The sequence below is a fragment of the Cornus florida genome, unplaced genomic scaffold (assembly GCF_030987335.1).
Source record: "Cornus florida cultivar Cherokee Brave unplaced genomic scaffold, ASM3098733v1 CherokeeBrave_3.0.0_Hap2_Chr11, whole genome shotgun sequence".
Classification (NCBI taxonomy): domain Eukaryota; kingdom Viridiplantae; phylum Streptophyta; class Magnoliopsida; order Cornales; family Cornaceae; genus Cornus; species Cornus florida.
The window spans coordinates 94,114,684-94,140,853 of NW_026775581.1; the positions used below are offsets into that span (position 1 = coordinate 94,114,684).

Below are 26,170 nucleotides of genomic sequence, written 5' to 3' on the forward strand. Positions count from 1 at the left end.
TAAGTGGGGTGCACATCTTTGGTGACTGCACTTTCATGATTCGTTGCAAGATGTGAAATTGAGTGTGAGTGGAGATCATATTAACCATATTCAATAGGGTTGTCTTATCTTAGAATTAAGATGTGGTAACTTCTTTGATTGAGACCTTAATGCAAGTAGGCATCTTTATCTCCATCGATTTGGCTAGAGCCTAGATACCTTGCTTTCAAAAGCAAAATGATTATGCATGGCTTCTTAGTTTTCCATTATTCTTCTTATAACTTGTGAGTTTAAAGCCATTGGACCAATAGTAAAACCTTCTTTTGTGTGTGTGGTGTGTAAATGAACATAGATAGTGGGAAGGTTTGAGTTGTTGGACTAGGTATTTTTTATGTAGCAGAGTAATAATGCATGATTTAAGTAGTAAACTCCCGTTGATTTCATTTTTAAGTTGCCGATTTGATGCTCCCAAACAAGAGGAGGTGTGAAAGTGTTTTTTGAAAGACAACGGGCTTTGAACTTTAGGGGTCTATTTCTTGCACACCCCCCGAGTTAAAATTTGATCAACTGGTCTTTCTCACGAGATACAACTTTAGAGGCTATAATGAGTAAGTGTGTGATGATGTGAGGCCATTTGAGATTGAAGTTTCACTGTCAAAGTTAAATGTTATAAACTCTAGAATTTTACAATTAGCCTTATTTTAGTTACAGTATTTAAAAATTGCTAAATGTCTTTAACATGGGAGTATTGGAGAAACTGGCTTACGGAAAAATATCAAGTGCAGTAAATTTGGATTTCATAATTTGATGTTTTTTTCTCTCCCTCTCATGATAGGTGTCATATCTCGTGTTTTATAGAAGAACGTAATACATATATGTTTTACTTATTAAAAAAAAAAATACATAACACATATGTTTTATGTTTTATTTTGCAGTTTTTCTTTAACACTAAAGCCAGTTACGGTAAAGATTTTGTTGTCGCAATCATATTATATAGTAGGGAAAACGAATCTCCTGTGGAGGGATTCCAATGCCTTGTTCCCGTGTGTTATTACATGGATAGTGCAACGTAAGAGTGGTAGTTGTTGCATAAGCCATTTAACCTAATATGTGCATAGTTGGACGCAGCACATGAGAGAATTGGTTTTCTAGAGAAAACTTTGGTAGAATGGTACTGAAATATGGGAAGTCTATCATTAGTAAAATATGATGTATATTCAGGTTCAAGGCAGAGTCAGGATTTTAATTCGGAGGCATAGTGTAAAAAAAAACAAAAAAAAAAAACCATAATTTAAATAAAAGAACAAAAAAAAATTACATACTATATATATCATTCTTAAGCGCAAAAACAATAATCTTAAGAAGTAGGAGGGAATAATAATAATAATAATCATAAGAAAAAGGGAAGAAAAATGGTAACTTTGAAAGGAAAAAAAAAAAAAATTTAAGTTTGACTAAAGAAGGAAAATTTAACCTTTTTTTTTTAAGGAAATCATAAGAATATTAAGAGCAAAAGAAAAAGGAAAGATAATTTTACAATATAATTTTAAGGACTTGAATCTTCTAAGTTATTCTAAAAGTTGAATCCGTTATAGATTGATAAGTGATATTCAAAATCTATCTATTAGTTAAACCAAGTCAACCAATTTCTCCTCTTGCTCATTCCTAATGTGGGGGGGGGAGGGGGTACTGGCAATAGTAATGTTTGGAAAAGAATATATATATAGATATTGATGTAGTTAAAAAAATACAACAAAAGCCTTATATATGGAAAAGATGAGAGAAAACGTCGGTTGAGTTAAAAGAGAAACAAACATCATCGCGACTTATTTAAAATAGGAATAAAGAGGAGAGAGATGGAAGATCTTGTTTTTTTGTTGTTTTTTAGAAAATATGAGGGAGAGATAATGTGGTCGTTGTCAGAGTAATGTGAATTTTCCTTAATGGTAAATTTTTTTTATCTTAAAACAGTGCAATTTTTAAACTTTTTTTAAATTAGTTAATGTGATTTAATACAAGCAGTAGATAGATTTTAAATGTCATATATCAATCTATAAAGAATTCAACTTAAGATAACTTAGAAAATAGTTAACTCCAAATCCTAATTTTAGATATTAAAAATTGTAGTGGGCATTATATAGAAAATTTCTTATAAATATAAAAATAAATTAAAAAAGGTTATGAAATCTAATACCTAAATGTCATTACCTTGATGTGTTTATGCTAGATGTGAGGCAGACCTAATTTTGGAGGTTGTTTTCGTATTTTTACCTGTAGTATAACGTTTGTTATAAATTTAACACCTACACCAAGTAATGAATCAATTGGGAATCCAATATCTAGATCTTGAAAAATAAGCAGTTATGGATATAATTGCTCTTTTATGACCATAACAATACATATGGATAGATAAACATACAATTAAGAAGAAAAAAATATTGTATAATAAAATTTTAAAATAATAAATTTCATAAATTAATGGAGTTGAGTTGACTTGCCAATAGGTTCAATCTAATTTTCTAAACTAGAGCCAAATCAAAAGCCAATCTGGAGACTCTTCAAACATGAACACGAACAATCCAGACATTGGTTAGAATTATTATTTATCTAATTATAATATTTTAATATTTTATAAGATGGGCATGTGAATGTGTGATGATAGCCTTGCCCTTTCAGTATGGTGGGGGCAATATGTACCCTTCAATCGCTAAGATGTCATTAATGTGGTTAATGAAAATTATCATGGTATGTACCACTGTAGGGTAAACCCCTCAATCTTAGAGAAATCAAAATCTCCTTCTATTTAGAGACAGACTTCTCAGCATCCGATATTTATTTTATTAATTAATTATTTTTTATTATGTAAATAAAATTATTTTATTTTAGTAATTAATTTTGGTGAACAACACAAAACTCGTTAAACGGTGCAGAGTTAAATAAAGTCACCATCTCAACACGGTTAAAATTTATAGAAAGTAAATAAATTTAATGGGTTAAAAATAAATTAATTGTTTAAAAAAATTATAACACGACACTTCACTTTTTCTTAAGAGGCAAGGCTTTTCAAATAGGCATACAATAAGTATGACTGACCTAAGCACGTATATATAATTAATTATATACTGTATAAATTTATCTATCTGCATATAATATCTATCACCTTCGTAGCTAAGACAACAATATACTTATAAATTTCTCTCCACGTGTCCATTGATTGTGGCTGCAATTTTCGTCGTCTCACGTCAATTACATCAATTCCGTTTTTCTACGACTGTGATTTTGCCACGTGGTTGCAAGATAGCGTTAATCAGACGGATGAGTCAGTCCGTCAAATTAAACGTCCGTGCCTTGGGGCTATCAACGTACGCATCTATCTTTGGTTTCAGGTCACTCCGAACCAAGAGACTCGGTTACAGGTGCGGTCTTTTTAGTTTCAACGGTTGAGATTTAATCCATCACGTTGTTCCCATTCCACACTGAGCTGTTCTAAAACCTGTATATAGATAGATAGATACAGAGATATAGAGAGAGGAGAGAGGGTTTATAGCTGTGGTCAATTTCAGTGCGTTTCCAAACGAACGATACGATTAAGGTTTAGATCAGAGAGGTTTAGAGGCCTAGAGAGAGATGTCAGATCACGAGGAGTCTAAGATTGAATCGGTGATGGAGAAAATAACCGAGAAGTTTCACGGCGATTCGTCGTCGTCAGATTCCGACGACGACAAGTCCTCCTCGACGTTGCAGGCGAAGATCTTTCGTCTCTTCGGAAGAGAGAAGCCAGTTCACAAAGTCTTCGGCGGTGGAAAGCGTACGTTCTTAGTCTCACTCGTTTTTTTTCCTAACTTAAAATTTCAGTTTTGTAGTTTTTAATTTGTTTCGTAAATAGACATTTTGGCTTTAATTTATTTAATTTGTACTTCCGGAAGAAATTTTTTGTCGATCATCGGAAAATGTCTATTCACCTATTGCTTCCAGATATATATACATGAATAAACATAGATATACGTACATATATGCGTGTCTTTTATATAAGAATTCACTTGTACTAGTACTCGTTTTGTATTAAATATCGTAAATTTATTTTTTATTTTGTTTTACATAATAATTCTTTGATTTATTTGTTGTTAGCTGTGTTTAATAGTTATCTAGTGAAGTTGCTTTGTGTCTGTTTCATGATCTTTTGTGTGTGTGAATGTAGATCTGGTTGTTCTTGGATCCAACATGAAGTAATTAATTAATGTTTTATGAAACTCCTATTTAAAAGCAGGTCTTTCTCCATTATAAATTGTGCTGATAGGATTGGTTCTGAAAAGGTTGAACTTTTTTCTGTATAAAGTTTTGTGGGGTATGACACCTTTTTCTAAAGTTGAAACTAAACTATAGTATTACTATAAGAAATTTACTGTAATTATATTGTTTTTCCGAGTTTTAGAGGTCCTTAATAGGATATAGTTCTTGATTCTCAAGAATGTAAAATTTCAATAGCCCTTTTTGATTAAATTGGGTCCCACTTAATATACAGGGTGGTTAATTGCTGATTAGAATAGAGGTTGAACGGATATTTTGAAATGGGGACACCCAAAATCATCTGATTTATAGCTACAATCTCTCTATCTCCCTCTATATTATATGCTATATATATTATAAATATATAACACCTACATGGTGTTTTGATGCAGCGGCTGACGTGTTTCTATGGAGGAACAAGAAAATATCCGCTGGAATCTTAGGTGGAGTCACAGCCATCTGGGTTCTGTTTGATTTACTTGAATATCATTTGCTTACTCTAGTCTGCCATTGTTTGATACTTGCTCTGGCTGTCTTGTTCTTGTGGTCCAATGCGACCACCTTCATTAACAAGTAAGACATTGAGATGGCTGTCAAGTCAGCTTTGTTTCAATTCATAATGTATTTGTTTCTTAACTAAATCTCTCTTCATTGTTAGGTCTCCACCGCGTATCCCTGAAGTTAGTATTCCAGAGGAACCAATTCTGGAGTTTGCAGCTGCCTTGAGGATCGAAATAAATCGGGCATTTGCCATTCTGAGGGATATTGCATCAGGGAAAGATCTGAAGAAGTTTCTCTCTGTATGTTTGATTTCTCTCTTGTAGTTTGAATGCAAACTATGCTTTTGTGTCTACAGTTCACATTTGGTTATGCAAAACCCAATTCACAATGAACCTTGGCAGTCTTCAATTTGGCATATTGAAGATTGCAAGACATTTTGACTTTTCAGTTAGTAAAACTGAGAGAATTTTAGTAGTTATGTTGTGTTATGATTTCTATATTTGGATTTAACAATGACCATTTTTATGGGTATGTGCTGTTAATAGGTGATTGCTGGATTGTGGGTCTTGTCAATTGTGGGGAATTGTTGCAACTTCTTGACCTTGTTTTATATAGGTAATTTCAATCCCTAGTTTACAAGTGATGATCCTTTTTGGTGTTTGTTAGTTCTATCATTGATTTTTCGATTTTTTATGAACAGCTTTCGTTTTGCTCCACACGGTGCCTGTGCTGTACGAGAAATATGAGGACCAAGTGGATTCATTTGCAGAGAAGGCAATGGTTGAGATCAAGAAGCAGTACGCAGTCTTTGATGCAAAGGTTTTGAGTAAGATCCCAAGGGGACCATTGAAAAACAAGAAACATTAAGAGTGGCAGAGGAATAGCCATTGTTGGTGGATGTGTTTTCTGAAGGTAGTGTGAGTTGACCATTGTTGTCTGGAACCCTTTACTGTTTTCTTTTCGTTTTTTTGGGTTCACAATATGGATGAATTATGAAATGGATTCTGAATATGGGAACTTTATCTACATTTTTAGCTTATGCTGTAATTGTGGTGGGGGCATTTCAATGGTTATTTAATTTGAATGTTCTGTTGATATTGTTATACTGTGTTAAGAGTGCTTTGCACGTTGATGTTTTGACTAATTTTTTCCTGGAGGAAGTGATCAGGTGGGCTCAATTAGGGGATGCGATACGATTTGGGTTGCTTTCCCTTGGCAGTTTAATTAGTGTTGGGCTTGGGTGGGCTGGCTAAGTCATTTATAATGACTGAGCATATGAAATACCAAAATTACTCCTCAAATTTATCATACCATCAAAATATCAAAATTAGTTCCTAGTAATTTTTTTTATTCCTCTGGGAGGGTGCTACGTGGACTAGACCAGTGCACAACCCTGTAGCGCCAAAGTGCAGGAGGAGGAGATTCAAACTCGATACTCATATTTGGTAGTAGACTTCAGACTAGCCTAGCGGAGTCTACTCGAGGGGATTCATACTCATTTGGCAGTGGACTTTGGACTCGCGAAGGAGATTTAAACTCATATTCAGTAGCGGAGAGTTTCCGTGGAGAAACTCACATCGTTTTTTGTAATGGTTCATATTCGGTAGTGGACTTCAGACTTGCGTAGAGGAGTCTTTGTGGAGAAACTCACATCGATGCTACTCGTATTTTGTAGGGCTGACCAGGAATCGAATTGGTTCGGTTTTGAATAAAATTTAAATCAATTCAGTTCGGTTTTGAATAAAATTTAAATCAATTCAGTCCTTATGGATTGGCTAAATTTGAAACCGAACTGATTCGTGGGGGACTCAATCCGAACCAAACCGATCCGTAAAATAACAGATTAGTTCAGTTCGGTTCTCACAGATTGGGTTTTTCCAAATAGCCCAATATAATTATATTGTAGTTATAGCCCAGCCCAATATATGATTATATTTTTGTTATGGCCCAGCCCAAACAATAAATTTGTCAAAATAGTATTTTGTAACACAAATGTTAATCTAAAAAAAAACAGTAAGAAATAATATATTATAGTATACGTATAATTATATATATAATATAATTCACGGATCGGTTCGATTTTTTTAAGGTTTAATCCGTTAACCTAACTGCTCATATTATGGAACGGATTATTAATTTTTAAAACCATCACCGAACTATGAGATCAAAAAATGATCTGCTCATTGCGGATTGCTAATTTTTAAAATCATCACTGAAACATGAGATCAAAAAATCGAATTGAACCACACGGATCAATTTGGTTCGGATCAATTTGATTAATTAGCGAATTATTTGTCTCTATAGTCTCCGTGGAGAAACTCACATCGATGCTACTCATATTTTGTCTATTTTGCAATGGTCTGTAAACGTTAGAGGTGATTTGCAACATTTTTATATACTTAAAAGGGATATTTGCCATCTATTCTGTAATGGTCCTCATATATATATATATATATATATATATATATATATTTGTATGTCTGGCAAAATATCTCCTAAGGAATTTAGCAAAAACATCAAGTTGGAGGGGAATTTTTGCAGTTTACGAAAGCATTTGAGAATTCGAAGAGAGAACGCGAATGCAAGTACCACTCTTTGAGTTTAGGAAGAACAAAGCAAGGGAGGGAAAAAGACTTCCCTTTCCCTTATTTGGTTCAAAAAAAAAAAATCATATAGGGATGGCAATTTGACCCACCCCGCCCCGTTTTTGACAGTTTTGGAGGACCGTTTAGCTTATTTGAGTGAGGATGGTTTAATGTAATAAAAACTCCCGCGGGTTTGGTATAGCGTACCGCCCCGCCCCGTTTAGATAAACAAATTACTTAAATATCTTTATTTCATTAGTATATATATTTCCCAATATATATATTAAGTACCCTATATAACAATATTAAAGTAACAAATGAATTTGATTGGAAGGAAAATTGCAATGGTGATGAACTGAAGATGAGGGGAAAAAAAAAAAACACAAATCTATTTCAACAATAAATAAATTATGATCTTAAACAGGACAGAGAGAGTACCTGCGGGGACAGAGTTTTTTAATGGTTGCGTCGGCAGTGACGGAGTCGGAGTTTTTTAACGGTTACGGGGACGGATACACCCGCCCCTGTTGCCATCCCTCTCTACCTCCCAAATTAGGAAAGAGGAATGACCTTCCACCTTTTCCTTTCTCTCTCCTCCTTTTCCTTCCATTGAGACAACCCGAGTGAGACATCATCTATGCCATCTTTTTAACTTGAAAAATTATCACTTTCTCATCCCGGTTTTCATCAAGCTTGTAGGATAAAGAGTGTCTTAAAGCCCTCCTTAGTTCCCTTATTTTGCACAATACTATGTTAAAAGGGCAGACCTAATTTCCCCCACTTTTGCAGCTTTCAGTTCCTGACTTGATGCTCAATTTTTTTATAAAAATTTATAAAAAAAATAAAGAGTACTTCCGAAGGTGTTTTAAATGTCGGACATGCTGTCGGGCGGGTTTCGGGTAAACAATCCTCCTTTAGAGCTCGTTATCTCTTAATTTGAAGGAGCTTTCCATGTAGCCTGGTTTGTGAGATTGAAAAGAAAATCCACATCTTTCTTCCTTTATTTCAACCATCGGAGTAGTGATCCGGGGGTTAGGATTTGGGGGAGGGGGGGGGGCGTGTTGGCTTCTGTGTATGGGATAGCTCCTTTACTTAGAACCCCAAACGAGATCATTATGTTTTTGTGGCCATTGGAATATATCTAATTCATTAGATCTACTTCAAGGATTTGATTAAAGGTATTTATCAGTATGCAATTTTCAACTTAATTTCAACTATTATCAACAGTGAGCCTTAAAGTGAAGCAGGCTGACAAAAGCAAAACCTAAAGCAATCTAATCTCTCCAAGTTATTAATACAGCTTCTTATCTTCAAATACTTTGCACAAAATTGGATTGATATTAATTTCAATGGATTATCAGAATACACCCAGAAGATATGTTTAGTAACAAAACAAGGACAGAAAAATGAGGTGGCATTAGAATTGAACAGTCCAGTACCTGTCAACCGGATGCCATTTTTACTGCACACATCCTCAAACATGCCATGTCTGAGCTCACCCTGGAAGATTGAACTACACATGGTAGTTCATGCCCACCCCGATCAAACTGATATGAGGAATGGTCAAGGTTACAGCAGGTGCCCGGCAGTTTTTTCGTAGGAAAGAGTATGCCATATTAATTACAAACTTCTTAAAGAATGACGAATTCCTTCTTGCCTTTATACGTGAATGACCAATTATATATGCTACCCCAGCACGCTTAGCTTCCACTAACTCAGAGAGCTCTTCCTTGACATGTGAATCCATATAATCTGTATCTGGCAATTTAAACTGGACGCGTCGTCTGTGGCTCAGATGGGGCGATTCCTGCTCATACATAGACTGCAACTTCTGCAACGTGACTGACTTGCCGTTAGTCACAGTGGTTAGAAGACTTGAACTGCTACTTTCTTCGATGCCAGCACCTTCTGACATCACCAATCTTGTCCCGAACTTTTCGGATGTCCTCACAACTGCCATCCGGCCATCCACAGATCCATCTATAGTTCCAGAACCAGAACCTTCTGCTTCCAGTTTGATGAACTCTGCTAAGCACGTCACAAGATGGTTCTCAAAATCTTCTTCTTCCTTGTGGACATCTTTGTAGCCATATCGAACAATGCAACGATACATCCGGTAAGCTTTGGGTCCAATCCGACCAATCAGGTATCGTTCCTTATGGGAGACATAAGGAACAAGAACAGACTTGACACAAACGAAGATGACCACCTGGTGAATAGCTGGTAAATTGGTTACAAAATCAGAAAATATGGCTGGAACTCCAGTTGCCAACTCGGTGTAGATGAGACCAATTCCAGGAACTCTAACTATCCCAAGACTGGGACCTAATGTGAGTATCCATTTCATTGATACCTTGTTTTGCAGGTCATATAAATACTTCCGCCTGGTCCCATAGTGCCACACGTGCATAATTAACATCAAGACTGAAGAAAGCACAAGTGGGACCCAACCACCTCGAGGAATTTCCATACAAGAAGATGAGAGGTAGATGGCCTCAATTGATCCGAAGAATAAGAGAAATAAAAGGGAAATTATAAGATTCTTATGCTGTACAAAGATGATGACTAATGACATCAAACATGTTGTCACCAATGCGTCAGCGATGCATGCAATCCCTGAAATCATATACCACAAATAAATTTCAATACAAACAATGTGACAAGGGTTTTAGTATGTTTGGTTACTATTCTTCTACAGAGTAATATATAGCATATGATTAATATCTAGGCCAATACAACAACAAAAGAGGGTGGGGCTGGGTTGCAAGACCCACATTTGATAGGTGAACCAAAATAGCACCAACCAAAAATCCGAAGTGTATTGAGCATTACATATTGACCTTGATGTACATACATTGTGAGCAGTGTTATTGCAATTTGTGAGGGGTCATACATTAAGCATCCTGTACTCCAAATGTGAGTGTCCCTCTTAGGGATGTAGATGGATCGAACACTCAATTATATTGCCCAGAGTTCTACCCTACTCGCAGCTGCTTCATGCAAAAAGAGAACACCTACATAGTACTACTGATGTCTTCTTTATACAGAAGGAAGAACTTTGGAAATTCAAAATTTATGTTAGTAAATTTTCGGGGAAAAAAAATTACGGTGGTACAACACAAACGCAGATATACACACACGAAATCAACAAATATATACACAGATGAAAGGTAAAAAGTATATAAACACGCACAAACGGATACCCTTTCAGCAAGATGATTAAATAAAATTATCATGAGATCAAGTGGGTAAATAAACTTATTCATTACGTTACTTGGCTGCTTCACTGGAATTTCCCAACTCCCTAGGCAGGAAATGAACAGTTTAGGTTCTTATGAATGGAAGTTCAGGTGCAAAATTCCTTTCAAATGAAGTACCAAGTATCAGTTTCTAGTTTCAATATCATCTATGCTTATTGTTTTGGATTACACTATTTACCATTTATTGAACACTGCTTTAAATCAGCTTGCAATATATTATTCTAAACTAATCAGAAAATTCAGGGGAAAAGACTCCAAGTTATGACATAAAAAGTGTTCATACATTTATGCTACTAGACTCAGCATATATATGCACATATACACATTGAATTAGACTTCTAGATTTAAAGACTCATTTAAACAAAGAAAGCTTACCATAAGCATTTGCTATCAGGGTTGTCTTCCGAAAACCAGCAGTGACAGTCAAACAGAGAATCATAAGGATCCAGTTCATTTCTGGTATGTATGTCTGACCAATCCATTTTGATTTGTGCACAACCTTGATGCGGGGAAAACATCCTAATGCATGGCATTGTTTGACAATTGAGAATGTGGCAGAAATGACAGCTTGACTGGCAACAATGGCTGCCAGAATTGCAATCACAAATACCGGCCAAAATACTGGATCTACAAAATACAAGAACATTGATAAAATTATATATAAAGATATAAATATATATGTGTGTGCGTGTGTGTGTGGTTCCTTTATATTATTCATAAAGAGGCTCGAAGAGATATTATGGGATGCATATTTGTTCAAGAATGATAAAGGAGAAAAAACATGGGCGAATTTGGAAAAAAGCCAGTCGATATTAATGAGAAGTTTTTGAAGTGAAGAATATTGCTGCAGAATAGGTCCATTCCCTCTAAACAAAGACATGATAGATGTATCCTATCACCTCCTTAGGTGCACAATTATTGGACTCTACCGGAAATTCTGTCAAAAAGAAACCTTCAGCAGTGCTTAATGCTTGTAATACTTCACCTGGAATTGACGCATAGAAGCTTGAAGATATTGAAGAGAAGTTCTTTGAAATAAATGCAGCTTGCCCCATGAATTGAAGCACCAGACAGGGGTAAACAACACAAGAAAATGAAATCTGCAATAGCAATAAATCTTTAGAGTTTGACTTGCATTGGTGAGCCCAGTACATGAAGGGACACAAAATGACAAAACCAAATGGAACTACTGATCTAAACCACAAATATAAGCAGTAAAAGCCAATTGTTGTTGTTAGGGTAAAATTTCAGCATAAGTTTTTTTTCCCCTGAATAATTTCAGCATAAATTTCAGTTATCAAAAGAAATCATTTAGAAGTTCAGTCAACTATAGATCATGAAGAAGCTTCTTTTTCAAAAAATCAAACCACACATAATCATAATACAAGGATTGGGTTCCACCATTCCATCAATTCAGTATATCAGCAAACCAACTATAATTGTTCTTTGGAATATTTTTACTTTTTTGGTAACTAAATCTGCTTTTGCAATTCCCTAATGTTTTATTTACATTTCCTTGTTTTTTTATAATATAAAAAAAAAAGGAAAAAAAAAAAAAATGATTTTTGTATTGATATCGAGTCATCGACGTCAATTAAATGATCAATCCATCATCATTTCTCATTATTTTAGGACCTCGAGATAACATTGACATTTAGAACCTGGGAAGCAATATGATAATATTGAACTTTGAAGAGGAATAAGTGGTCCACTAGTTGTAAGATGAAAAATAATGAGTATTAATTCATCAATACTGAAGATTAATTTCTTAATAATACTTTCATCCTGAGCAACCATAAAAGAAGAAACCAATGCTTAGACCCATGTCAAAGAATCTCTAAACATTGCTGCAAGTTATAAGTATTAATGTGACTAGTAGGTTTTCTTTCATGACTTCAAACTTCAAAGCATGAATAATTGTCATATTTAGCAATCACTGGCTTCCATACCCTTATTGATGCAGTTGTGAAGTGCCCAAGGCCCAGAAACATAGATCCAGTTCCTAAAGATGACAAGAAGAACCTACGTTAGTTCAGCAACTCAATTTAAATAAATAAATAAATAAAAACGGTTAATGGACTACAACTGCGTCATTCACCGGCTGTACAAAGAAGTATTCCTCCAAGAGAAAGCCAACCATCTTTTCCAGTGTTCCTAAAGAACTTGTAAATATAATATGGAGAAAGAGCCTCATATATTCTTGGGTTCCACTCGATGATATTATAGACGCCAATAGCAGCAATACACAGCAACCATACGATTACAATTGGAGAAAACAAGAAGGCCACTCTATAGGTGCCGAAATGCTGCAAAGCAAAGAGGCCAACCAAAACGACACAAGCAATAACAACCACAATACCTGTGTAGCATGCATAAGTGTTAGCACCCTGAACAACAACAATGCTAATACAATGGCAAAAGATTTCAAGTAGAGAAACTCCGAAATTTTCCCTTCCCACTCTTCCTAGGTAGCAAGTTTATAGCATTGGCACTGATGACCAGAAAGAAAGACATGCACTGATGCCTTATCTTTTCTTTATATATATATATATATATAGTTCTATTACTGTTATTATTATTATCATTACTATTATTATTTTTGGAATAATTTCTATTACATATAATTCAAATTGGAGAGTATGCATAAAGGGATCATAGTGAAAATGCAAATGTCGATATGGATATGCAGCGAGACAAGAAAAGGTAGAACTAGAAATGAGCACGTTCATGAGACGGTTGAAGGGGCATCATTGGTGATAAAATGAGAGAAAATGATTAAGATGATTTGGATACATGGAAAACCAGTAAGTGTACACCAGTTAAAAAGAAAGGCATGCTCCACATTGAGGGTATTGCTAGGAGAAAGACAGTGGCAAAATTAACATGGTAAGCGTTACAATTGAAAAATATGATAATATGTGGTTTGATTGAGATATTGAACTAAGATAGAGCAGAATGGAAAAATAGGTTTCATCTAGCCAACCTCTGGTAGTTGGGAAAAGACTTTGTTGAGTTGAGTATGTCATGTCTAGAAAGCTTTTGTCCATTTCATATCGTAGCCTCTACCACCAAAAAAACACATTTTATATCCCTTTAAAAAATTATCAGAGCTTTTCCAAGAAATTAGAGCCATCCTTCTTTTTTACTTCAAATATTTTATGAATAAAATTTTGTTGTCCACTTCAACTTCCACGTTTCTATTATTCAAAACTCAAAAGTTTGGCTTTTGTAAAAAAAAAATAAAAAAAAAAATAAAAATGTTTAAAAAAAATGTTGATGTCACGAGATAAATCTCCCAATCATGGACCATCTCTCTCTCTCCCTCCACCCCCACACACTAAAATGCGTCTTGACTTCCTATGGTAAAATTCACGTTGAATTTGGCATCTGCAAATGAAAGGGGGTTTAAATAAAATTAGGATTTTCATGCTACCTTTGTAGAGCGGAGAGGCAGAGAAAGAAGTTAGAGATGGGATGATGGATGAGACATTCCTCTTTACCTATCAATTTGCTTCTGTCCAGAACTAGATGGAAGAGGAAAGAGAAAGAAGGATATTTATTGAATTAAATTTAAAAGGATGTTATTAAGCTCATTTATTAACTCCATGTTATATTGTGAGGGTTGTAGTAGTAAAATAATATTCAAAATCTCCTCTTCCCTTCCCTCGTACCAAACAGTGGAAGGTCTCACCACTTTCCTTGCCTTCAACTTGACCAACCAAAGGGAGAAAAAGAACCTTCCCTTCTCTAGAGATGTCTCTTCCATTCCTCCTCCTTACCCTTGCATCCACTATTAAATCTTCTACATTGTTCCCCAAGAGAATTAGCCATCATGATAATATTTTTTCCATTGTTCCCATAACTTTTGAATATGGTGGTCAAGCCTTTGATATGATTTAATTTTTGGTTCGATGTCTTAATAAGCACTTGCTTTTAAATATCATTTTTAGATTGTAAAACTGAAAAGTTCCACTCACTGTGATGCGGTCTCTCAGTTTGAACTTGCAGACCTTCAATGGATGCCAACACTGCAAAAGACCAAATATCTACTAGTGTGAGTATATTAGTAATGGAAAGACAAAGGGAATCATATGGAAATGAAACAGTTTGATCCCAAGTGGATTCTAAGAGAAGCTTGAAAAGGTAAAGACAATGTTATTACCAGAAATTGAAGGTGTGAGGACTCCATAACCAATCATTAGGCACGCACCAAGTAATGCCATAAGAAGTAAAACATTTCTAGTCTTCTTATGTTTCTCAACAAATCTTTTCAGTGGAGAGGAAGGCGTATTCCTGTTTATGTAGCCAGGTTTATGATATGTAGATATCTCCTCGTCTGCTGCTTGATGATTAGGCAGTAAACTCAATTTGACATGTCTACAAATGAGTGAATACAAAGCAATAGGTCCTCCTGTAAATAATGTGAACAAATATTTAAGCATAAAACCATCAAAGATAGAAAAGGGAAACAGACTTGTAGCATCATCTAAAAGCTTATCATCTCTTACCTTCACCATTATCATCTGCATTTAACGTAATGATCACATAGTTGAACAATGGAAGAAGCGTGAGAGTCCAAAATATCAAGGAAAATGCCCCAAATATCACATACTCATTTTGGTGATGTTGCAAGTTCCCAGAAAATGTACTTCTATAAACATAAAGAGGGGAAACGCTCAAGGCACCATACGCTAAGCCAAAGCTCTGATATGCTAAAAGGAGAACATGTTTATGTTGACTTTTACGTTCAACCTGCTTGAACAGAAACAATGTACTGCATAAATGTTATGAATCAACAATATTCCATAAATCAACTGAATCCCAACTCAGACCATGTTCACAAGCTCATTGGAAGATATATATAGGTCAATATGCTAGTTACATGAAGGGTAATTGAATAGGTTGATGCATCAAAACCATTCACAAGCAAGGACGGGAGCAACATGGGGCCCAGTGGGAGCAGCTGCCCCTGCTCGATTGTCTATTTTAACCTTGCATGCATGTTTTAGAATAAGTGCAAAATTCACCTTATAAACTTTTTTCCTTATTCTTCAAAATTATCCCACCTCTGTCCCATGAATCAATCCTTCTTTTTACCCTTCTCACTCTCAAGATCCCTTTGTAACTCTCTCCCCTCCACTCTAGAATTAAGACCTAACGTCTGTTTCCAAAAGAGTGCTGAATTAAAAACTTATCTTTTAAATTTTGACCCATAATACTGCAGGATTCCTCAAACAGTGCTCTGCTATAGCAGGCAGCATGTAATGTCTAGGTAGTTTCAATGGATACCTAACCTAAACAACAGGAAGAAAAATGTTAACTCTATTCAAGAAAGATCTATCTGCATCTAATCCTTTTCTGCAATTCAGCTAAATCTAGAGCCATAACTTCTATTCACGGGCTTTCGTCTTTTACCTCACAATTTTTCACTCTTCATTGCCTTCCACTCACCTCATTTCATTTTAAAACTGAATCAGAACATCTATGATTTGCTTAATATCCAGAAACTTTGTCCTAACTTGATTATTCATTACATTTTTCTTGTTATGCCATTCATTTATTTTAACATCCATTTTCAGTCGCATACCATAGACCACAACTGGCCTAGTTCCCAATATAAGTAGTTGTTTTGTATTGGGTTAGCGATCCTAAATCATACAACAACTAAAAAGCACTTCCCTCCACTTCTTTTTATTGTAGTTTTATTCTATGGGTAAAATTTGTTAAAATATCCTCCTCCTGATGGATAATAAAATCCAAAAGGAACACTTTTCAGCTATAATATAAAGAAAGACAAATCAGTGTTGAAAAAAGAACAAGCTGCTTAAAGGGGCTATCCATAGAACCGACTACCGAAGTTCTAAACTAACTCCTTGTAAAGAACATATCCTAAAAAAAAGGTGTAGCCAAATGAGTTCACATCTAATTACTCATCATTCTTCAAGTATCAGGAAAGAAAAAGACATCATATGCCAGAAAAAGAGAGACGCAGCAAAACAATAAATTACATGTACAAAACAACCAAAAAAAATCAACACTTCAGTTTCATTTTCAGTTATACGCACCTTAAAATTGCACATCAGTCTCCTAAGGTGATATATGTAGATAGAGTATGAACACTTCATTTTTATCAGGTGATACCTTAAAACCTTGAAATTCGTAGAAATTCAATAACTTAAGCATCACAAAACCTAAAAAGATACTTTGATTGATTGATTTTCCATCAAGATCTCGCACATGAGATGGGCATATATAGTCAATCTTTTTAACCTAATTTTAACATCAAAATTATCTGTACAAACCACATTGTCCACACGCACACAATTTCTCACAAATTTATGTAATTAGGATTTATATAAATATTCAAATCGCTCACTTTGTTGACGCAATTCAACATTTCTCGCTGTATTGATTAGATCAATTTCTCACATATTAGAAACATATATGTATTGAAATATATATATATATATATACACACACGCATGCCGAATATAGGGTTTCTAAGACCATACCATGGCTGCACAGTGAAGGCTCTGTGTCGTTTATTTTTTTCCGAGGTCAAGAGCTTCGCCAACACTGGAAGACGAGCGAATATACATGAAGATGATATATATGTATGTGTGTGTGTGTGTATGCGCTGGCATATACAAAAGGGTGAGTCGAATCAGCCAGATGTCGTAACTAATTCCAATCTCGGTATACTGTGAGAGGCTGCGTGTGGTGAAAGTGGTGAATGGGGGCCCTGATAAACTATATAGTTAATTGCGAATTTATCCCCTGATTTTTCAGAAATAACTCTTTACCACTTCAGATGAGTTATGTTATTCAACAGTAGTATTTTACATTATTATCAAAGGAATCATCCTTTGAGGGTTTAACAACTAGACTTCCCATGTAGTTATACTTAGTAAGGACATATCCAACATTATAATCGTCCAACATTATAATCGTGGAATAGATTTAACAATACTTCGATAATTGAATGTATCTCATATGAGTTGTAGCAACATCTCATTAATATGAGACATACTATTATCAGTAGTTATCAAATTTATAATTTCTTTTAAAAATATTTAAATCTTCTGTATAATTATAATATGCATCCATTGTAATATATGAATATATGTTACACACCATAAAGACATGTGCCCTGAAGAATAAGTCAATTTGACCATTTTGCCAGTTATGTACCATTTGACATCATCCATCTAAATGCCTCGAGAAAACTAATTAAAAAATCAGAACAATGTCATAAATCTTTGTTAGAATAGCATCTCAAAATCTACCCGAGATTCGATTGTAGTTGATTGGTTTATAATTTGCTTGGGAGAAGTTTGAATTCCATCCACAATCTGTTGCAATTTCATTCCATTTTGTGTTGTAATTGCTACAAAGGAATCCTTTTGTAACTATTTTGACTTCAACTTGGAGTTCTTATTCTTTCCACTTCTGATTTCCTTTCCCTTTAGAACTTTTCTTTACAAATCCTTTTCCTCTAGAAGCAAAAAGGTATTGAAGGTAAAAGAATGATGCTTAGGCTAACATGGCCGATCTTTATTTTTTCCTTTTCTGGGTAAGTGGTGGGTTGTATAAATGTGTAAAATATGTACAATGTACAAAAACAGGCATAAACCTGACCAAGAGAAGAACAGGAGTCAAAAAAAAAAAAAACCACAACCATACAAGCCAACAAACAGATCCCAGGACCAGCAAACTATCCAAAATAAATACAGATGTGGACCTGGGCCTAACCCAAAAGCTTTATAGAGAATCTAATGGAATTGAAGAACCATTTTGGCACTTAATGCTACTCGCAACGCCTTGTTGTTGTCAGGCCACTCTGCCTATTCGGGGTGGCACACTCGGACTCCTTCAAATAGAGCATTTGATGTAATACCGGATCAAGGATTAGGTCTAACACCCAATCCATATGTACCCATTTCACTTCCCATCCGGATCCAACGTGGGACAAAACTCCCGTTGTAACACTAGGTTTAATGCCTTAATACAAGAGCTAGCAGCCACTGCTGAATCTTTGAATTGCAATGAAACTAGCCTGCATCTGATTGTGTTCTGAATTACATTCAGAACTTTAGATGCTGATAGACTAGCTCTAGAATTTCTCTCTCCATATATATATACATATAAATATATACGTGGAGTACACAGAGCAGGCCAACAACAATTTGTTAATGAGAACTGAACCACTGTTACTAATCCATCCAACAACTAAATAACTCCAATTAGGAGGATAAATGTGAAAACCTCCAACACACAGTGGCAAAATTCAGCATTTGAGAAAAAGATGGGACATTGATTCTGCATCTGAGTTGCATAAAAAGCAATGGCCAATCTTCCATCAACTGACAATTAAGTTTTGTCCCGTACATGCTCGTGGAAGTATACCATTTTGATTGTTGCCAAAAAATGCTTTAAAAGTCGACGAATGTAATTGCGTTTAACGTCACGTTTGATAGAGAAGTCTGTGATTGATCCCTTGAAGAAGATGGATGCCAACTGCCATATTCTATAACAGCCTTGGAAATAATCTGTCTTAATCAAAATGACAAAAATGATAAAACCAATTAAAGTACCCAAACTGGTTAAATCAGTAATCTTCAAGTGCTAAGAATGTAATTACAAATCAATAGGCCAAAAAAAATATAAAATAAAAACTAATCATTATTTTTCATCCCAAATTGCACTGCTAATATATAAAACTTATGATGTATTGATCCTAATTACACAAGTAGTTGTATGCTGCATTTGCAGCTAACCATGTACATGAATGTGGTGAGGCAAAATGCCCAGCAGAGCTTGGTGGCGGAATCAGTATCCTGTCCATTCTTCTACTTCAATCCTGTCTCGCACAGCTGAACTTTTCAGGCAATCCCATGATTTTTCAGGAAGTGTAGGCAATCCCATGATGCATCACAGGGTGTAGAGAAAAGATATAACAGTTCCTGGGACTTCTTTCATCAGTGAGTCCAGATTCGATCATTGCCAGTTTGGTGCAAGCTTTAATATTCTGCCTCCGTGTGCCTTAAGCGTGAATAAAGCTTTTGTCACCTTCGATAATCTCACGTCAACCCTGAATATATAGTTGCTTTATCCCTTGAATATATTCCAATAATCTTATCTCATTTTTACATGTAATGTTTTTTTCTCAGCAATGCTCCAGCTCATTTAAAGGTATTTGTGAAACAGTAAAGGCATATATTACAAAACTCCTGAAGAGATATATGCCTTACAATTTATTTTATATTGAGAAGAGAGAGAAAAACGTATTTCCTCCATCTCAAACTAGTTGGGCACTTCGGGAACTGTGACTCACATTGTTGGGATGGAGGGAGAAATACGCTTCTATCATTGAGATGAGTATAGGAAAGAGAAAACAATGAAGATGAGAAATTGTAATATATTCCTCAATGTGATGATTTTAACTACTCCTATGTGCATTAGACTAAAATTTAGGCCTTTTCAGTGTTGCAAGGTAATATTCCCACATGAAGTAAGGAGGCTTCTCTAGATGAGGCCCCAACTTGTTAACCCAGTGACAATCATAGATTGAATATGATAAACTGCCTCCCAAAAACTAAAAAACATATAGATGATGCATATATGCATGAATCATCCACCCGAGTTTGTCCACTAAAATTTTGAATTTTCTTCTAATGTTGAATTATAATGACCACTACCATCACCAACACCGCCACATCCAACATGGAAAGATACTTTGAGAGAGCAAACGTGGCGGTTGAGAACCTCATAGGCCTTAATCTTTCATTGTCAGATTCTAATGCTCCATCTATGCAAAATTATTGAGGTTGGGCATCTTTTTATCCGAGTTTTTAGGTGCATCTTTTCTTCTATTATTGTTGAATTATTCTTTTGCTCTATATATCATATACTGACTTGACATACTTTCTCCTACTAGTTGCATCAACAATTGAGTCACACTCTCTTCTTTAAATCGATTTCTCCTTCTCCTATTCAATCCATCACAAAACTCAAATACCATTACTTCACTCAATCTCACCCCTGCAGCTCTGGGTGGCCTTACTAGCAAATTTTCTTCTTGTCCATTCAACTGGTTCACTTGTATTGTGCAAAGCACTTATTTGTCTTGAACAGCTTTACTATCTATTCAAGAAGGCTTGTCAACTGTCTTCTGACAACAGCTGGAAGAGTGCTTCATTGGAAAATGAATGGCAAAAAGGGTAGTTTTCACTTTCAGATCAACATTCCTTCTATTACCAAAGGTAAACTGCCGGAAACTGAGCAGCAGTCCGGCAACCAGAGCTTCTCATGGAAAGGCTCGATTAGGAATGTTTGGGAATTTTGCAAAGAGGATAGCAACAGAGTAATATTCTCATTTAAAGTGGGCCTTGCTGTTCTTCTTGTGTCTTTGCTCATACTATTCCAAGCACCTTATAATATATTTGGCACCAACATCATCTGGTCCATCCTCACTGTCGCCATCATGTTTGAATACACCGTCGGTATGTATATGCAATATATTACACATGCACATATATTCATTCTAAAGCTATAGACAGTCCTAAAATAAGGGCGTCCCATTAGTCATACCAATGCATTTTCTACAAGAAATAGATCGTGTATAACAAACATTTTTTTTTCCTAGTTCTGTATAACAAACATTTATTTACATGCACAAACAAAAGAATTCGAACATATACTGAATTATGGAAATGCATTCTACATACTACTATAATTGGTGAATTATAGCTTATGTACTTCTGGTTATATTTGGCAAAATTCACATGCACGCAAAACTAAATTCTACCATCCTGGGCATATGCAAAGCTTAACTTTATTATGGATATTTATCTCCTAAGGTGCAACATTTAATCGAGGATTTAACCGTGCACTTGGAAGCTTGCTTGCGGGGATCTTAGCCATTGCTGTTGCTCAGTTGGCCTTAAGTGCTGGTAGAGTTGCAGAACCTTTCATAATTGGTATCAGCATTTTCCTCATTGGTAAGTCACCTAAAATTTTCCAACTATAAACGAAATAATTCCAAATATTTTGTTAAGAAATCTTGTTGAATATCTTAAAGGGGCTGTCACATCTTTCATGAAGCTATGGCCATCCCTTGTGCCATATGAGTATGGGTTCAGGGTCATACTTTTCACCTACTGCTTAATCATAGTTTCTGGATATCGGATGGGCAACCCAATTAAAACATCCATGGATAGGCTCTATTCAATTGCCATCGGAGGGATTGTAGCAGTTCTAGTCAATTTGTTCATATTTCCTATATGGGCTGGTGAGCAGTTACATAAGGAGCTAGTTAATAACTTCAATTCAGTGGCTGACTCACTTGAAGGTAAACTAATTTTAGTACTTCCACTGTTCCTTTCACTTCACACAACACTACAAATATATATATATATATATATATTATAGACTATGGTTATATCCATTTATCTGCCCCAAGGTTTAAGACTGTAAGATTAGCCCTCATGGTTTCTTTAATATTTTATAGTATCTGTTATTAACATTTTTATCTGGGTAATTGCAGAATGTGTTAGGAAGTATTTGGAAGACGACGGATCAGTTCATCCAGAGTTCTCCAAGACTGTCATGGATGAGTTTCCAGATGAACCTGCTTACAGGAGATGTCGATCAACATTGAACTCCTCTTCAAAACTAGAATCCTTGGTACTTATTTGCAAGTTAATTTGGATAGTTCTGCATATTAACAGTTGTCCTTTTTCATTTATTTATTTTTTATTTTAAATTTTTTTCTGGTTCCATTTCCAGGCTAATGCAAGTAAATGGGAGCCACCGCATGGCAGGTTCAGACATTTCTTCTATCCATGGTCAGAATATGTTAAAGTTGGTGCAGTTCTACGATATTGTGCATACGAGGTTATGGCACTTCATGGTGTTCTTCATTCTGAAATTCAGGTCTGTGTTTTCTCTCTCAATAGTCTGTTTTATTACAAGGTATATATCATATGATATGATGCATCTCCATTGTCCACTTAACTGAATCAATACCCTTTCCCAACTCCCAACTGTAAGCAAAAATGCCGACAACTCAGGAATATACCAAAAGTGATGTTACAAGGTCTAGATTCCTCGGGGCAATTGGGTGAGAAAAAATACTCCTGATGGTCTAGAAAATGAGAAGTGGGAAATGGGGAAAGAATAGGTCTAAGAATCAAATAATTAGGAATCATATGGCGTGTTTGTTCTTATGCTGTGGTCTATTATTACTTTTTATAAGAGCATGTGGAACCGGAATATTTTGACTCCTTTTTTTGGGGGGGTGGGGGGGGCAACAAGGGAAACATTCCTAAATACACAACTTTTAGGTTATTCTCTGAACATAAACCACCTTCTTAATTAATTGGAATACTTTCACACCAATAGAAAGATTCTACTAGGTTTATATCCAAAAACAGAAATGGATTTTAAATGAATTGAAGCAAGCAGTCAACTTGCCAGGCTGAGTTCAAGGTACACTATCTCTCAACACAAGCATTGCGTTCTTATAGTGACTATTAACTAACCCTTCTTCTGCATATACTTGTAAGCAAGTGAGCTCTATATCTATGGCATCAACTGTTAATCAGCAACTGTAACAAATTTCAGAAGGTTACCTTAATTCCTCATCAGTCCTTGCTGCACTCAACCTGTCTTAGATGTAGCAAAAACCCCTTCATTGGTAGTTCGATGATGCCAATTTGTTGCATCTACAGCAAACTCAAGAACCTAGGCTGCAGAGCAAGACAACGAAAAATATGATAAGAGCATTAGTGCATTTTAGTCCATATGATGGTAACTGCATACCAACCTGACCTTCTGAAATTGCGAAAGTAGAAAGCACTGAGCTTCGCTTCACCTTGCACGTTTCGTTCTGTATGAGACTAAACCAAGACAAGAAAAATCAAAATATCGTGGGACTGAAATAATACTAATTTCATATATTGTAACATCCAAAATTAAAATAAACTAGATGCTACAATCATTCAGTGCTGATGAGCTAAGGAACTCGTTCTGTATATGTTTGTTCAAATATTTTCCGAATTACAATTGATATACATATCTTGTTATGTTTTTTTAGGCCCCCTACAATTTAAGAAACACGTTCCAGACAGAGATCAAAGAAGCGACAAGCCAGGCTGCAGAGCTGGTTAGATCCTTAGGCAAAGACATCAGTAACATGAAGAAAGCCCACAAAACCCCTCTTCTACTAAAAAGGGTTCACATCTCAACCGAGAGACTCCAACAAGCTATAGACATGCATTCTTATCTCCTCACATCCAATTACGACAACCTTGATAACTCCTCCAAGCCACTCCCTAAGCTCTCTCACACCCTGTCATCTACACTTTATGACCTCTCAAATCAATTTCCTGAGCTTGATAACACCACTCTTGAACAGAACTTGAATCCACCTACCCAAACCACACCATCCGGGACACTTCCACCACCACTGGCAGAGTCTTATCATGAGACAATGAGGAAACAATCAAGAAGGCTCCATTCGTGGCCATCCAGAGAAGTGGATGCTTTTGAAGAAGAGGGAGGCTTTACTGCAGACTTTATTCCCAGGATGCGGGCGCTAGAAAGCACTGCAGCACTGTCGCTTGCCACATTTACTTCATTGCTTATTGAATTTGTTGCTCGGCTCGATCACTTGGTTGAAGCAGTTGATGAGCTTGCTAAGATGGCCAGGTTCAAGCATGAGGTTCTATAAAAGAGGGGAGAACTACACATACCAAATTTGATAATACTAGTTGTGTACAAGAGATACATTGAATAAGAAAAAGAAAGATAAAATTAAAAAAAAAAAAATTAAGAAAACTGAAAGAAAAAAAAAAAAAAAAAAAATTGTAAGGAGTGACCCTGAAAATCACCATCGCGAACCAGAAATAAAGCATTAATTCTTGAAAAAGAGAGTGTTGTATTGTTTTGAGAATAACATGTTCTCAAGGTATCGGATGCTCCACATAGCTAATTAGTTCTTCAATGATACATGAATGAGACCAGTGAGCTATGTCACTCAACATTAAAGGTCATTACTTAGTGTTGCGCACACTAAGGTTTGGATACAAATCTAACCTTTGGACCTTCAGACTCGAACACCAGTTCAGAAGTTTGCCCCATCTTTTACCACTGTTCCAGTTAATGGTTCCTTTGTGATCTGGTACTGTTACATAAAAATTAATGAGATTTTGTGCTGCAATACATAAATAATTGAATATGGCTGGTACTTCCTCACCTTCCAAAGTAGAAGATTGAGAGTTCGAGTAGTTCTTTATAATGTTGAAAGAACTATTTACGTTTTTTTACTTCGTCACCCATGAGAGTAAATACCATATGGTGTATTAAGGGGAAAAAACTATATGGTGTAATACCAATTCAAAATCTAGGAGAAGCTCTTTCTAAATGCACACAAGTTAAAATGGTGATGACATGGCTGAAATTGTCATTTAAAGCAATGTCTAATTCTATGATGAGATGAAATGTTCTCAGACATCAAGGAAACCATGATACCAACGGGCCTGTGGTCTAGCGGTACAAGGCTCCTACTTTCCGAAAGGAGGTCAGGGGTTCGAACCTCAGTGGAGGCAGTGTGTGTGAGTCCCAATTAAAAAAAAAAACACATGCTAAAGCATTTACTTGTTGAAAGAAAAGGTTTAATTGATTTTCCTCTGCTAATTTTAGCTCTTATACACACACACACCCACCCACCCATATATATGGATCCAAGACTAATATAAAGGTAAAAGTAGTGTTTACTAGTATTGCAGCACACTGTCAAAGGATTTCAATGAAGAAGGTAGAAAACATCCACGATAAAGCATTAATAAACTATTAGGCGAGTTAAGGATGAACATATAAACATAACTTACGGCCTCCAATTGCTGACTGAATTCCTAGCTTTCATAATACCTTAACGAACATATCTATTTAACAGTAGAAAGACAAAAACTTGGCTATCCTTACCGGAATGGAAATCAAGTGTTGAAGTTTATAGTGTTTTTAGCCATCTTTAAGAATATCGCATTACAGTTGTTTAATGTGAACACTTAGAAGTAGACAAATAATCTCAAGTGCAAATAGTGATAGCTAATTGTATCTCCAGATAGTTTAAGAACAAGAATTATGATATCTTCACTTCCAATGCAGTCACAACTGGAAAAAAAATTCAGTCTGATGAAAGTAGAGGTCCCTTTCCCTTTTGTTCACTGCAATCTGGTGTATTCTGCAACTGGAGATTGTTGTATGCTATTTGTATCATGTTTTCCGTTCTTGAGGTTTTTACAATGCCCATAGAAAGTGGTTGACATCTATGAATTGATTTTTTCCCTCACTGAAACACAGGGATATTTACAGTCTCTAAAAATGTGGTGCTGAACCAGAAGATAACCATTGACAGCCTCCTTAATATTCCCATAGTTGTGAAGTAATAGTAGAAGTCAAGATCATGTGGTTCACAGCCTCGGTGTAACGAGCCAGGCGCTTGCCATCAGACCCAAAATCTTAATTTATCAAGTGGTGCTGCCTACTTTATAAAGT

The 26,170-nt window shown here is 35.6% G+C and overlaps 3 protein-coding genes across 3 annotated transcripts; 2 read left to right on the forward strand and 1 right to left on the reverse strand.

Moving 5' to 3' along the window:
- The first annotated feature begins 3,395 nt into the window (after positions 1–3,395).
- Positions 3,396–5,862, forward strand: LOC132282761 (reticulon-like protein B2). The gene is made up of 5 exons (XM_059784544.1): positions 3,396–3,787; positions 4,659–4,839; positions 4,925–5,066; positions 5,313–5,382; positions 5,468–5,862. Exons 1-5 carry the CDS (start codon positions 3,607–3,609, stop codon positions 5,632–5,634), a joined length of 741 nt encoding a protein of 246 aa, XP_059640527.1. The 5' UTR covers positions 3,396–3,606; the 3' UTR covers positions 5,635–5,862.
- Positions 5,863–8,653: 2,791 nt separating this feature from the next.
- Positions 8,654–17,318, reverse strand: LOC132283061 (probable potassium transporter 2). The gene is made up of 9 exons (XM_059784942.1): positions 17,125–17,318; positions 15,121–15,364; positions 14,775–15,023; positions 14,590–14,640; positions 12,711–12,971; positions 12,562–12,614; positions 11,598–11,712; positions 10,988–11,239; positions 8,654–9,968 (listed from the first exon to the last, which is right to left on the reverse strand). The coding sequence occupies exons 1-9, from the start codon at positions 17,125–17,127 to the stop codon at positions 8,866–8,868; spliced, it is 2,331 nt and encodes a 776-aa protein (XP_059640925.1). The 5' UTR covers positions 17,128–17,318; the 3' UTR covers positions 8,654–8,865.
- A 3,201-nt stretch (positions 17,319–20,519) lies between these two features.
- Positions 20,520–25,309, forward strand: LOC132284077 (aluminum-activated malate transporter 9-like). The gene is made up of 6 exons (XM_059786142.1): positions 20,520–21,114; positions 21,472–21,612; positions 21,693–21,962; positions 22,158–22,297; positions 22,400–22,546; positions 23,709–25,309. The coding sequence occupies exons 1-6, from the start codon at positions 20,817–20,819 to the stop codon at positions 24,342–24,344; spliced, it is 1,632 nt and encodes a 543-aa protein (XP_059642125.1). The 5' UTR covers positions 20,520–20,816; the 3' UTR covers positions 24,345–25,309.
- Positions 25,310–26,170: the final 861 nt, after the last annotated feature.